We start from the raw sequence: 15,684 nt of genomic DNA, 5'->3' as shown, positions 1-15,684 counted from the left end.
GTGCAGGGGTGTGAGGAAGTTAATCCTTAAGAGGATATAGGAATTAATTTTTCAAACTAAATGCAAAGTTGCCGAACAAAAGCAAAACAACAAACTGCTACACAAACATATTAAAACCTTGCAGAAAAGGCACTCCATTTGAAGGGTTTACTTCGGTGGATTTTCAGTTTGCGGGTATTGCCTTTACCAGCTGAACCTGTACCGCAAGAAAATAAAGTATTAAAGGGAGGATTATTTAAGTTTTTCAGAAGATGCAAGACAAACGCGAAGTGGTTAGGATCACACAGCGCTGCACATGGATTTATTACCCAGCATATTAAACCCAAAGTATCTAAGCCTTGCGAATCTCTCTGCGCTGTATTTCCTTCTTCCAAGGGCATGTTTTGTGGCTCCTTGACCGAGGTTAATAAGTCTTTATTCTCAATAACAACTAAGACCATGAAGCCTCCCTGAAATGAACCCAGGACTCCACTCCTGACATTTCAGACACCGTGATGAATTGCTCAAATAACATCCTCCCGAGCGGGTAGCTTTCCATGCAAATTTAACATCCTCTCCACAGCCTCCACGCATTTCACCTTCTGCAACTCTCTAATGAACAATTTCAGTTTTCAGCGAGTTTTTTGGTGAAAGACTTTTCTTCCTTTTTGGCAGAGGGGCAGGGCAGGAACGTCCGTTTCTTCTGCAAACTGGCCACCTAACCAAATAACTGTGAGCATTAATGGCCTCAAATTCTGGCAGGTGCAGAAAAGGAAGTATCATATAATTCTCATACTAGCAGGGAGTTATTCAGGTTTTTTAGCCAGGTTTCCTGTGTGCCTGTAGGTATCTGCGTCATCAACCCCCAACACCACCTCCCCGAGTCTTGTTTTAATCCGGAGCCTGTTTCAACCAAGATTTAGGAGCGGGGCAGTGATCCCTGAGATGGTTACATTTCCACAGGTTCCTTGAGAATCAACCCCCAGAAAGACAGGATCAATTATAAATGCCACTGAAAGTATCTCCCACATTGAGAAGCAGCATCTTTTCAGATGACAGGGAGTGCAGACAGAAAACAACCTTGAAAAGAAGCCCCAAAAGAAGGAAAATCTTAGACTGGTGCCCACAAATGCTGAGACATCTAACTCAACCACGAAACCCAACCCTCCCTTAGTATTTGGGGAACAACTGTTGCCATAATTCTGCTATTTAGAGACGGGAAAAAGACCATTTCTAAAGCCCCAGCTGAGCTTCTCCTCTTCTCCCTGCTTGCCCAGCTCTGTGCTCCTGGACATTTCCACCTCCTTAAGCCTAAGTTTAGGTAGAGCAGATGACAGCAGACCTGGACTGGCCCTCAACGCAAGGGAAAACAACGCATAAAAACCTGCTCGGGCTGATTGCTTCTCCTTGCTCCATTAAAAAGCAGTATCGATGCAGCAACACACACATGTCAAATATCAACACGCAGAATGACGCACCAGAGCCCCCGTTTGGCACGTTCACCCTCTTCTCCCAGCCACACGTCTCTGAACAGGAGACACGGCCCTGCTGTCACCTCCTCCTCCTCCAACAAGCCTGTGGCCAGCAGCCGGCTGAAGCAGCAAGAGACAAGAAAGAAGCTTTTTTGCTTTTTTTCCCTCAGGCAAGGGAGGATGAGGCCTTAAGGGCTGGTTAGTCTCATCACAGAGCAACATAAGGCTTTTAGGCTACTCAAATTGAAAATAAAGCTGATTTTCTGCCACGCTTCTATTGGAAGAATTCAAGACAGAAACGACACGTCGCCCATTGCTCACTCAGCTGTCGGGATGAGGCAGGAGTCAGGCAAAAATATTCCAAGCCTGGAAAAGCTTCTCAAGATTTTAAAATATTTCCCATTCCAGACCAGAATTTTATGAAACAAAAAATAAGATAGAAAAGAGGAGAGAAGAAGAACAGAGGGAAGAGGAGGAGAGAGAGGAGAGGCACAGAGAGATTTCCCCCTGCCCCCGAAACAGTCGGGATAACAGGACAGGCCCTCTGGTCAGCAAGGGGCTAAGGGCACATGGGATGTGGGCCAGTAAGGTTTAGGAGATGGATCTGCTCCATTCAGCTCAGGAATGCGAAACCCACTCTCTAGTACCTTCTCCCAGTCACAGCATCCATTACTCTGGGCCAGTTCTTCTTGACCAAGTCTTCTAAAAAGTGACACACGTTTTCCTGTAAGGAGTGTCCCCCAGGGGTCAATACTTGGTCCAATTTTGTTTAATATATTCATTAATGACCTGGATGAGGGGACAGAGTGTATCCTCAGCACGTTTGCTGATGATACCAAACTGGGTGGGGTGGCTGACACCCCAGAGGGCCATGCTGCCATCCAGCGTGACCTGGACAGGCTGGAGAGCAGGGCAGAGAAGAACCTAATGAGGTTCAACAAAACCAAGTGCAAGGTCCTGCACCTGGGGAGGAAGAATGCTAGGCACCAGTATAGGTTGGGGGCGGACGTGCTGGGAAGTAGCTCGGAGGAGAAGAATCTGGGGGTCGTGGTAGACAGTAAATTATCCATGGCCCAGCAATGTGCCCTTGTTGCCAAAAAGGCCAATGGAATCCTGGGCTGCATAGGGAAGAGTGTGGCCAGTAGGTCGAGGGAGGTCATTCTCCCCCTCTACTCTGCACTGGTGAGGACACAACTGGAATACTGTGTCCAGTTTTGGGCTCCCCAGTTCAAGAGGGACAGGGAACTGCTGGAGCGAGTCCAGCGAAGGGCAACTAAGATGATTAAGGGCTTGGAGCACCTCCCTTATGAGGAAAGGCTGAGAGAGCTGGGACTCTTTAGCCTGGAGAAGAGAAGGCTGAGGGGAGACCTTATTATGGCGTACAAGTATCTAAAGGGTGGGTTGAAGGAGGATGGAGCCAGGCTCTTTTCAATGGTTCCAAGTGACAGGACGAGGGGCAATGGGCACAAGTTAGAACACAGGAAGTTCCGTTCAAATACACGGAAACACTTCTTTACGGTGAGGGTGAGAGAGCACTGGCACAGGCTGCCCAGGGAGGTTGTGGAGTCCCCTTCTCTGGAGATTTTCAAGACGCGCCTGGATGCAGTCCTGAGTAATGTGCTCTGGGCAATCCTGCTTTAGCAGGGGAGTTGGACTAGATGATCTCTAGAGGTCCCTTCCAACTCTGAAAATTCTGTGAAATTCTGAGTGTCTGTACCGATAAACCAACCCTTTGGAAAATTCCTAAAACATCCACAAATGTTCTAAAAATGTATTCACACGATTCAGCTTATGCTTTCACTCAAATTTATCTCCCTGATGGCTCTAACAAACTGCAGGTTTCTCTCCAAAACTCCTCTCGAGATTTGTTTGGAAATCTTTCGGCCAAACTATGCTTAGTTTGCATCCCTTAACCTTCCTAGTTACTCCCGGCATGAATATGGAATGAATTTATAGCATTCCTGTCCTTTAATGAAATGCAAAGATTGTGCAGGAAAAAATGCGCACACAGATTTTGGAGTAACACATGCACACGCAAAACTGGTGTGTGAGTAACATACACAGTCAAGTAAGAAAATCACATCATCTGTAATTCATACCCAAGACTTCAGGTATCAAAAAACTGCATTCAAAGCAGCTGGTGGTCTCCTATTACCACGCTGGCTGCAGCAAGCTCTTCACATCTCATTAACAGTATAATGAAGGCTCAATCAGCGATACAGTCTATCAAGACTGCCAAACACAGGCATATAGAGGCTAGATTAGAAAGATTAGCTTGTACCAAGGTGTTTATCACTTAGATCTCAAAATTGGGAAAGAGCTAGTCCTGCCACAGAAAATGTTTTCCAAGGAGCAAACGGCACTTGGAGATAAAGATCAAACCCTCAAAGTGTTCTGAAGGCATCGCACAAGGAAGGCGGCACCAAGCAGGTGACGCCCACTGCTCATTTCCACAGGTGGGGCTTGAAACCACCAAAGCAAGTGCTTTGTGAAGCCACAGCCAGAAGAGCGATCAGGAAGGGGACACGCACGCTTACGCTGATGACCAAGCATACTTTGCATAAGTAACATAATTAGCGCTAAACTCAGCAGCTCTATTTCTCATGTATACGGTAATTATGATTTAATAGGGCTTCATAATGTTCTCTCTAATTACTGATGATATCTTTTTGTATACTTTTATACGCGCATATACATTTATATATTTTCAAACAGTTGGCACTGATGTACTCAGTCGAAATCTTAGGACGTCAGGAGGCTGCTAGCAGAAGAAACCAGCACACAGAGGAGGTGAACACCCATCCGTTGACGGAGCAGCAATGGCAAGAGCGGTGAGCCTGTCCCCTGCCACGCAGCAATCCGGGATGGGGCTCCTGGATTGGGCGAACAACCCTCCTTGGCTTGCGCGCTGCCAACAGCCGTTCTCCAGCCGCCCGCAGCCTGTGGGCCCTTAAGCATCCTTCCACAGCAGCTCAGACCCTGCTAGAAATGCCACGTTTCTGCAAATATCCTTGCCCGCAGTGCTGCCGGCACTGGTTGTCCACTGCTGCCAAAAAAAAAAAAAAACAACCCAGGAGGATGATGCACACATGCATTTTTCCTCGCTGGGTTAGGGAGCCGAGTCTGCGCACGGAGGGATCCAGCAAGCCCCAGGGCCAGGACAAAGTATGAAGTGGGAACTGGCAGCTGGTGGGGTAAGTGGGATGAAATCTGGAGGTGAAGAGTAAGACCCTGGAGGATGAGCCCATCCCTGTCTCGTATAACTTCATCTTTAGCCACTTTCCACATCCTCCTTGAGTAAGAAGTTGAAAAGCGCTGGGGACGGCAACTATTTGATCAATGAACGCTGTCTGCATGGGGTCTTTAACACCCACAGAAATCAATGGCAACATCTTTCGACCTCAGCCCATGTCAGATTGTGCCTGCAGCAGTAATGGAGGCATAAATACAAGGAGTGAGAAATGAGCAAACTATTAATTATGAAGAAGCACAAAACCTTTCTCATCTGTTCCCTGCGAAGTGAGCGGCGAGAGCAGTTAGCCGGGTGCCTGAGCAAGCACAAGATGGTACACGCACGGTGATTTCTCACTGCAAAAGCCGCTTACTTTCACGAGGACGTGCAGGAGCGTGTTACCACCCACTTCACCTACATTATTTGAAACTACTGCCCTAAATGACTGCATGTGAATTTTGACTCAAAACAAAAACTGAATCAGGTCTCAAACATTACCTATATGATGAAGGGGAAGTTATGTAAAGTCAGTCGGTAACTTACACCCTGTAATCCCTGTTATTATCAGACCTTCCTCACTTTTCACCCTGGCTAGGATTAAGTTTATGACTTTTGATTTATGTGCAAAATGACGACATGAACTGGCAGTGCACAGCCTGGCAGCATGACATGGCAAGGACAGGGGGACAGGCGACAAACAACAGAAGGACAGGAACACCACGAAAGATGATAAATCATTCAAAGTGTTATAAAAAGGGACGTAAAAACAAACTGCACAGGGAAATTTTACACCAAAGAATGCACTTCTTGAGAACGAAGTCCATGGTGTACGGACTGTGGCAGGCTCCTAAAGGGAACGGTGTCCCGGTTTCGAGTAACTGCAGAATCAGAGAGAGCAGCAGGAGTGCGGAGAGGATGCCGGGATGCTGCACGGACAGGAGAAGGGACAGACTGATGTACCCAATCTCCCTCTCGGAAACTGAGAGCTCACTATAAAGCACTTTTATCACGAAGAATGAGAAAGAAGCAGTTTGCAAAGACTCAAACAGTTTTCAGTGTAAATGTATCTGCAAATTAATACACTTTGTAGGAAAAAACAGGCAAATGTGTTTATTCTAAGCACTTTACTGCTTCAGACTCATTAACCCGGTACCTTACATGCTCTCTTTGTAATGCAAATTTGCTAAAATACTATGCTTTCCATAAAACATTCATACAGACAAGCTCACACTGCTCAAATACCAATTGTAAGTGGAGCAAAAATACACAAAATTTTTCTGAAGACTTGGACTCTGCACCTCAGTCTTATCTGCATAAGCACTTTGTGAGAAACCTTCTGCTGTTGCTGCAGCCACCGTAGCACAAAGGTGGAAGATTTCCCAAAGCAGCGGAGGTAAGCAATTATAAACTGAATTACCACATGCACAAGCCAAGTGCAAAGACTTTGTAGAAGGCACCTACAGCAGAATTTTTTTGGAGGAAGAGAGATTGTTACAGAAAGGAGAGGAGATACCCTGCATTTAAGGAGGCCAAACTCTGCACATACCGCCCCTGCTTGCTGAGCTCCAACTTAATAGCCACCTGCCCAACCACGCGGTGCATCACCATGAGGGTTTGCTGGGAATCCTCACCATGTAGCACCAGGAACGCCGCTTCCAACCTCTGCACTCACTGGACGTAACACACCCATCCGACAACACGTGGGGCCCAGCAGGAGATACAAAAGCATCCCAACTAAGGTCTCCAGCCCAACCTGACCCAGATGGTCCAGACAGTGGCAGATGATTTGGAGTTGGAGATGGCTGAGGGGAGGGAAAGGCTCCTGATTTATGACTTGCACAGCTGTGGAGAAGGACCAAAATGTCACCTTAAGGGTGACAGTGTCATGATGACTCTCTCCCTTCTCCGATGGACTTAGGTGTTGGAACATGAAATACCATAGCAAACCTACGGCCAGCTGAGATTCACAATATAAATTACACTAAACTAAATTCAAATATAGAGGATAAATGTAGGAAATTTTATGATCTTTTCCTCCCCCCTCCACAGGTACCAGCTACTTTTGTTTCAAAATGATCTACAATTGTGCCATTTCAAACTCTGAGCAACAGCTCTCATCCTTTATTTAGTTTTGAAAACTGCCATTTCTTTTTCAGACTTGAAGAAGGGTCTGGAAACCTGGAAACTGTCTCATTTTTACAACTATATCCGTTGGCCTGACAGAAGAAGATACTACCTCCACGTACAAATCTTTCACAGATTTCCCAGAACTCTGAGGCAGAACTCGACACATCATTGCCTGAGGTGACAGAACCATCCGCACTGGTTTCCATCAGGGTTCAGAGCAGAGATGCACAGGTGACTAACGGGAGGCATCTTAACAAGAGGTTTTCTTTATTCTGCGTAATAACATGCCAACTGCAAGCCAGGTGTATCTCCCAGACCATCTGCCAGACCTGGTTCCCGACCATCCAAAACACCTCGAGGCTCCATTACAACTCCTGAATCCCAATGACTTCCAAAAGCAAACTAGGTCCTCAGGGGGATGATGCCCACGCACACCATGATGCCCCCACACCACGCAGGCATTGCGTGGCGAGGGCTCGGAGACTGGGAACGGCACCCCAGCAAAACTACCTCGCAGTGCAGGCATAAGCAGAGTGAATCTGACATGAAACTTTTAAATGATGAAAATAAATTAGCAGAGTCACAGCTAGGGGGAGGGGGAAGTATGGAGCAGGATCTACAGTCAAAACCAAACCAGGACTTTGGCATATGAGCTTCACAACGTGTTAAGAAAATACGTACTTGTTACTTGTTCAAACACCCGCAAAGATTTCTCAGATGCATTAAAAGAGAATGAACATACTGAAACCTCTTTGGTTTTGAAATTCAGTTCATTTGGCACATCCTCAACTTTTGAAAGAAAACAAAGAGCAAATACAGACAAGCCACAGCACGAGCAGCCATGCGCTCTCCTGCCCACCTGCCTGAAGCCCGACTCAGAGCAACGTACCTGGCTATACCAGCTCGGTTTCATCTTTAAACTCAGTCCTCAGCCTGTCCATTAAAACGGTCAATAGCAATGCCAGCTGAGAAACGTCCATCACTGGGAACTCATTTTTACAGGTCATTGGCTAGCCAGACAACAACAGCTCCTAGCCATTACTGACCTCTCTTCGACATGAACCATGGATTTACAGGAAAAAGACAAGCCATGAGCCATCCATTTTCTTAATTGTAATTAAAACAAAATCAAAACCGCTCAACTGTTTCTATATGATTTCATTTGTACAAAATGCAAACGTGCCATCATCCTGCTATGTTTCTGGGATACAAACACTAACATAATAAGAATCTGAATGCACTCGGTTCACCTATTCAGGCAGAAAGTACCTTCTGATAAGTAGGTGCTGTTGAACAGAAATTAGCATCAGAACAGTTTGGAGAACAAAACATTCTGCTGCATCGACCCCCAAGTAAGCTGACAAAACAGATTCGGACAGGTGTGTCTCACGATGGAAAAATTAACTGCGATAAAGAAAAGAATAAAATGCCCTTTAGATATGTTCAGCTCTCTGAGTCATTAAGATGCAAAAAGAATTTTAAAAAATGCCATCTCCATAAAGCTCAGGCATACATCAGAAAAAGCAAACAAACCTGCCTGGACAACTGGCCGTTTGCAGTACTGTCTGCCTGAATGGCTCTGGCAAAGTTGGCTTCCTTAGTTGACCAGTCCATCCTGCTCCCACTGTGCTACACAGAGCCATATGTTACAGATAGATCTGGGGGGGTTAAGAAAAATGGAGCAAAACCACCAAAACGCACACCAAAGCAAAAAGCATACAACCAGTTATCTCCTCTTACAAACATATTAAATATTTGCCGTTTGCAGCGATTCTCAATCAGAGAGACTGACTGCATCACGTTTGACTCCAGTAAAATGTCTCCTGAGAAAGTCTGCCTTGATCTAAAATTCTCATACTTGGGTTTTCATTTCCAGTCATATTTACAGGAATCTGCTCGCTCCAATTTCCTAATTGAGAACTGTATGGCTTGAAATATGCCCATCAGCTATCATATGACTGCAAATCTACTTGACTAAGAGACACACATTCTCAGGCTTCAGGAAGTGATTAGGCACTCCAGATTTTCCTGCAGCTTCCCGAGGAGCAGAAGCCAACAACCAACACCAACAACCAAGACCACTGGTCCCATCCAGCCTCACAGCTCCCGTACCTCGATGTTACAGTGATTCATGGAACCGCTACCGCAGTAACCATCAAGATACATGGAAATTACACAACAAACCCACAACTGGCTGCATGCGTCCAGTTTCCACTCTGAGCTGAACCCATCTCCTACTCACCAGGCTCGCGGTCCTTAGTGGATATGCACTCTTTTATGGACTCTGTTATGCCAAGACTAGCTGCAGTGGGGAGCGGGCCGAGCAAGGACTCCAGTGCAGGCGGTCTTACAAGAGCTTCGCTTCCATTTTTGCATTCCCCATCGTCATTTTTTTTTAGGCTGTCCTTCTCATGAAGTTCATTATAAAAGTCCTTGTTTAAGTGATTAGCAGCTGCTTCCAGTTCCTCATCTTCTGCCTCCTCCTCTCCAAGTAGGCTAGAGGTATTATCTTCTATAGAATCTGTAAGGGGAAAAAAAATACCGACAGATCCTTGCATACCATCTGTTACAGAAACTAAATAAATAGAGAGGCCCTCACTTAAAAGAATAGAAATCTTTAGAGAAAATCTGCAAAAGAAATACACAGTATTTTAGTACAATGTATGAATACATGGAGTTTTCAGATGCTCTTCAAATTTATTACCTTGGCTATTAAAATGTATTTTTGGGAATACAGTCATCATTTAAAATAGAAGTATTGTGTTATCAAATTGTGGCAAGTAAAGGGCTTTGCGAGAGAAGCCGGCTACTTACTGGTATAATTACAAATGAAAAATAGCCCGTTCAAGCTGCACAAAGCCCTTCCACATCGCTTACTCAGCTGAGGGATTTGGTGACAGAAGGTTCTAGATACTGGTCCAGTACATTTTCAGAGATGAAAAGGAACATTCTCAGGTGCCAGTGCCAAGCTTATGCTGCACCAGGAAAGTAAAACAACTGAAATCATTAATGAACTGTCATTTTAATGAACAATAAAACAACTGAAATCATTAATGAACTGTCATTTTAATGAACAACGTAGTTGCTTTGAAGCCTGATATTTGAACCAACTAATTGGCAGAGAGAACCCCAATGTAATAGAGATCCTGTATTACGCAAGCATATATGTGATCATATTTATCACAGTAAAGTTCATACACTTAAGACTGCCTGCCGGATCTGAACCCGTTATCATTTAAGTAGTCACAAGTCTTGACAGACTTACCATCTTTAGTGAAATTTGCAAATACGCCTTTTGCTTTTGGTCTACTGTTTTCTAATTCAATCTCTATTTCATCCTGATAGCTCGATATTTCGCCTGTGGTGATGAAATAAAAATAAACCTCAGCATTCATTGATGTAATTTTGGACAAATGACTGATATGTTACACAAAACACAACTTATACCTTCAAAATCCTCCAGCTTTTTTGATAACGCCTTCTCAAGCTGAAATGAACATAAACAAAATAAACGTGAAATTACTAAAAAAAACCAACATTGTACTGTTTGTGAGCTATATAGAGAGACACAGATCATAGGGTATTTTAAAAGTAATCAGCAGGTTTTGAATCCCAACTCAAATTACTTTATGGTGTCAGACAGGTAAGAGAGACAAGATTCAAAATACTGACCAATTTAAAATTTTACCTCACCCATGTCTATACTTCAAAAGGAACCTCCACTCTAGCAAGCTGCAAATAAAAGGCCCCGTTCTTCGGCAGTCAGACTCTATGACTGTGCCTCTAGATGTCAGCGAGTGCAAGGACAGAGCTGAAATTGGGCTGCCGGGGCCAGACATAGCACACAGGCGATGGCAGGGTGAAGTACTGACCTACAGCACCCGGCAGGCTCTTGAGAACATCCCAATCACACCTACAGACCTCCAAGTAAAAGCACATTTAGAACAGTAAAAACAAAACCCCTGAAAAATTAATAACGTAAGATTTGGCTATGACAGTAGTAAAACCTTCTCCTCGGGTGCCAGCTTTAGTTCGTGCCTTGTAAAGAAATTAAGCCACATGAGAACTAATCTCTGCGGGAGCAGGTGCTGTACCACACACAAAAAAAAAACCAACCCAGCAGTCTCATTAAAGTAATTGGGTTATTGTTTTCATATGCATTTAAAAAAATTGTTATATGTAATGGTACTTCTCGTGACCACGGGTATCACCTTAAAAAAAGTGCATGGTTTCTGCTCCAATTACAAAGCTTACACCTTTGCAACCCTGCCCCTCGCTACCCAGGGTGGCAGAGTGCACCCAGCACATAAAAAAAAAGAAGTGCAGACATTAGGACAGCTACTCGAGACCTCCGCGCCACCAGCTCAGCTTAAACTTGTCACATGAGAGCCTCCAGTTTTGTAAGGACAAAAAGATTTGACGCTTCGGTAAAAGGTCAGGGCACAAGAAGGGAAACACGCATGCAGCGGGAAAGCAAGAATAAAGGAGATAACAGTGCTTAGTATAACCGCATCAGCTTGCAAATGGGGGAGCATCTGGGCAGAGTGTGCTGAGCCCTCATTTACAATACAGCAGTCCTGGGGCTGAGCACCAAACACGGGTATCCTGCAATACACAGAAGCTCAGCTGGTGCTCGTTTACTCGGCCACCCAGACGTCCTGATCCGCGCTAACAAGAGCACTGACTCTCCAGTTCCCGCAGCGGCCGGCTAAGACGGTAGGCATACTTCGATCCCTCATCAGGGGATGTTTAAAGCTATATTTGAAGCTACGTATCTGAAAGAGCATGTCTCTCTGGAGGAGGGAGCAAAAATGATACAGGAGAAAAACTTATTTATTTATTTATTTATTAACAGGGAAGCTATCCCTTTGTCAGTAAAACATAAAAATACCCTGTAGTTAACGCGTATCATACGCACTAATGCTCACCCTTCTCTTAAGAACCTCAAAATAAATGGAACTAAACCTTATCCAAGGCTGGTCAGTTGGGATTAAGTATTAACTGACTCAAAAAGGAATACACCGAGGGAGGAGAGAGGAGACAAATACAGAGAGCATCTGGTTCTGAATTCACCTGCTGTATCTTCAATTTTTTTTGACCAGCTGTAAACGAAGGAGGATCACATTCTTCTTCCAAGTCAATTTTCATAAACTCGTCTATGGTTAGCTGACTTGTTGGTGTATCTTCAAATTCCGTCAACCTACCAAAGCATACAGTACATTACCATAACATCTTTAAGAACTTCTTTAAAAGTAACAAATTTTGTCAAACTGCTAAGTTAGAGAATAAAATAAACATGCAAACCTTAGAAACCCTGGCTCCAATACCGAATACATTAAAACTGAAGTGATAACTAATTGTTTCATCTGCAGCAAAAAAAAGCATCTTCTCATATCACAAATCAGCTTTTGACTTATTTGAGTATGTAACATACACTTTTTTTGATGAACAAAGACTGAACAGAAGTACCATAGCCACTAAGGTCAATTAAATATAGACCAACAAAACTAAGACGAGAAATGCAGCTCATTCTTCCCGTCTGGTTGCTTTTGTAATCAACAACAAAACAAGATTCCCAAACTGAAATATCTGCTGTGGTAGTTTAGGACTATGCTCAAAAATATTCCTGATATGTTACCGTGATTAATTTATGCAAAGCAAATGTTAAAGTAACGTATCTTCAGCAGACTGGAAGAGGGACAAGAAGTAATCTTCCCAGGACACACAGAAGCAGTAGTAAAATAAAAGAGATCATCTGCATATTGCACAGATGGAATAGATGAATGCGTGTAATTCTATAATAACATACTTTGTATTTGTTTAATGTTCGCATTTTAGAAGTTCCTACCTGTGTGAGAGAGAGGACTAGGTCCATAGGGAACTGCCTTGAAAGCAGCTGAATCTTTCAAAGGAACTGAATCTTAAATGACACCACATTGTCGTAACTCCATCCACAAATTTCAGCATTTTATACAGGTGGTTCAGAATCAGCACATCCATTTTACAGATGGAGAAAGTGAGACAAAAGGTTAAGTACAAAGCCGGGTCAGGAAATGTCTGGCAGAATGCTTTTCTGACAGAAAGTGCCCTTTTAATAATATCAACATTTTCCATGGGAAAACGGCAATGACGGGTGTGCAGCTGCTTCACTGGAATATTCCCATCTTCCAGAGGAAGCAGAGCTGACAACAGCTTCCATCTGCAAAGCCAGGAGACTGAAAACAGTGATTCAGTACTCCCAGCACAGGACCCTTCAGCATTTCTCCCGCCCAAAATGCAGTCGTGGTTTTCTCTTTTGCCTCCGATTGCAACAAAACTCCTTCCAAAGGAGGAATTTTCTCTCGGACGGAAATTCAGTTTCCAGCCAAGCCTAGGGCCAAAGCCAAGAGCAACTTGCCACGCTCTCTCCCTATATCCTATCAGTACCTGTATTTATTTATTTTTTTTTTTACAAACTGAGGAGCAAGGCAAGACAGCCCATACAAAGGGATGTAACTTCAGGACGCTTTACCCGTAGGCGCACTGCTCCCGGGGCGCGCACAGTCCACAGGCCACGCAGGGCACCTCACGCCGTGAAACCTGCCGGCAGAGCCGGGCAGCTCCGCGTACACCCAACAGCACGCAGCACGCTGAGCCCAGGCACGGCTACACCGCGCGGAATTAGTGCTGCTGGGGAGAAGAAAGCCCCTGAAACCTCGTCTCGCTTTTGGAGTTCAGGCATCTCCATGAAGCCCCAAATTAGCCATGTATTTGAGAGTGACTGACAGCCCAAAACTTTCCCTCAGTGTACGAGGGACCGGCTCCCTCCTCCTCCTTTTCAGATCAAATTGGAAAGGAGAGGAGGATGCTGTTGGCAGCAGCAGCACCCACCTTTTAATTAACAGACTAGAAATCTTTCTCAGCGTTAACGGGCTTCCAGCGTGCACTACCCACCTTCCAGAAGGGAGCTTCATCTATCAGGCTAGAGGAAAAACCTGGCTAGGGCATTATTATTATTATTATTATTATTATTATTATTATTATTATTATTCAGGATTCATTTAATGCCAAACTCATACATCATTTTAGGAGCACGTATCTTCCCAGCCACCATCATTAAACTACAGTCATCCATCTCTCCATGTATGAATCGCACTCACAGGTAGTCCCCACGTCAGCAATTCCCCCCCCAGCCTCGCCTCATTAAAATGTTATGGTCCTCCCATCGTGAAAAGCCATCACACACTTTGGCAAAGACGCTCAGTTTGTTTACCCCACACTTGCTCTGAGTTTGAGGTGAGCAGCCAGACCCAGAGCCCAGCCAAAACAGCAACACCTCCAGGCACGCGCAGCAACGCAGAAAACACCAGTAGCAAAACCAGTCGCTCACGAAACAAGGCTGGGGAGGAGATGACCATGCTTGGATTTCAGCACTTAACCCCGTGCACGTCTCCCTGCGGACACCTGAGGCTCCGTTTTGTCCCTCTCCTTGTCCACCGTGTCGTGTGACTCGCGTCACGTACTCTGCACCCGCCAGACGCTAGCCCACGGGCGAGCCAACCTGCCGGCAGCTGGCACGACCTGCAGCCCTGTGCCGAAACGGCAGCACAATTCTCTCTTAAGACCTTCAGTGCACCCGCGCTAGGACAGGGCAGCGCTACGCCGCGTCTGCTGGCGGTGCTACCGAGGAGCTCAAAACCACAGCACAGCATGGTTCGACCATCCGACCCAGCCACCAGCATCCAGCGCCATGCCTGCGCCCTCCTCCTCCTCAGTCCTGACCCAAGCCAAACGGGCCGAGGGGGGCCAGCGTGACAGTGGTGGCACAGCCCGGTGGCAAGTCCAAATTTAGAGCGGCACACTATTTCTTCACTTCTCACCAGTCTTGACCACAAGGCTGTAGCCTTCCTCCTCAAATGAAGAACCATCCCCGGTGGTCAGGACCACCGCTTGAGCATCATCTCTGCGGGAGAGCGAGCTGTTCACTCAACGTTTTCTCCTTTAACTTGATATAAATAAATACCTGCGTTTGCCAACCGCTTGCCTGCCTCAACATTTTACATTGGCTGATACCCTGTCTGCATATTTTTAAACATTTCTTTAATTTTATCCAGTGTTTGGACACATGCCACCGAGGCAACAAACTGATGCACGCAGCAGCCTACACCGCATGAAACAAGGTAACATTAGTTTGGCAGCTAAGAAAAACTGACGCAACCTTAATAATAATGCACAACAATTTCAGGGGTGAGGGAGTGCCCTCACGGAAAAAAAAAAAAAAATAGCTACGGGATATTTTTAAGTCCCACATAAAAATGATATGCAAGATCTTTTTGCACTTTTGTTAATCTAAAAAAAAATATCTAATAAGAGTTGCCATTCCAAGTTATGCACAGAAGGAGGAAAATAAACAGATATACAAATTAAGATATTATTTCCTTGGCACAAATTCAAAAGGGCTCTAAAAATTGAAATTTGGCAGACGAGTATTTTCTATTTATAGTCGAAGCAGAGGCAACCACTACAGCTCAGGCTAAGATTCAATTTCCAGTATAAACCCTCCTCTTACAGTTTCTCACAGCAAACTCTTTCAAGCAAATTCCTTTGGGAGAAAAGTTTTTCCAGAGCATGGTGTCATCTGCCCCTAACCCAAACCCTTTTTTTCCAAAGAAAAATTTCCACAGCTTTTGTTTCATCCGTTTATGGACAAAACCACACCTCGTCTTCTGATAAAGCACTTTTGTGCACAAAACAGTAAACCGATTCTGTTCACACTTAATTTAGCTCCCAATAAGGGAAAATGGGTCAGTCATTTTGAAGTTACGAGCAATGCTTTTTTCACTTTGTTTTGTTTCAGGGATACCATCCAGTGAAGAGTTATGAATCCCGTCTACA

The 15,684-nt window shown here is 44.8% G+C and overlaps 1 protein-coding gene across 1 annotated transcript in view; it reads right to left on the bottom strand.

The window, feature by feature from the left end:
• The window catches only part of BRF1 (BRF1 general transcription factor IIIB subunit), a 176,239-nt gene that overhangs the window by 62,509 nt on the left and 98,046 nt on the right, over positions 1-15,684 (bottom strand). The window contains exons 8-11 of the mRNA XM_082485686.1: positions 11,884-12,010; positions 10,258-10,297; positions 10,076-10,168; positions 9,053-9,331 (exon numbers count right to left, since the gene is read on the bottom strand). Of these exons, the coding sequence (XP_082341812.1) occupies positions 9,053-9,331; positions 10,076-10,168; positions 10,258-10,297; positions 11,884-12,010 (539 nt within the window). The remainder of the gene's footprint in view (positions 1-9,052; positions 9,332-10,075; positions 10,169-10,257; positions 10,298-11,883; positions 12,011-15,684) is intronic.

This window comes from Vanellus vanellus (genome assembly GCF_965231255.1).
Source record: "Vanellus vanellus genome assembly, chromosome: 6".
Taxonomy (NCBI): Eukaryota; Metazoa; Chordata; class Aves; order Charadriiformes; family Charadriidae; genus Vanellus; species Vanellus vanellus.
This window is presented reverse-complemented; position numbering and strand designations above follow the sequence as displayed.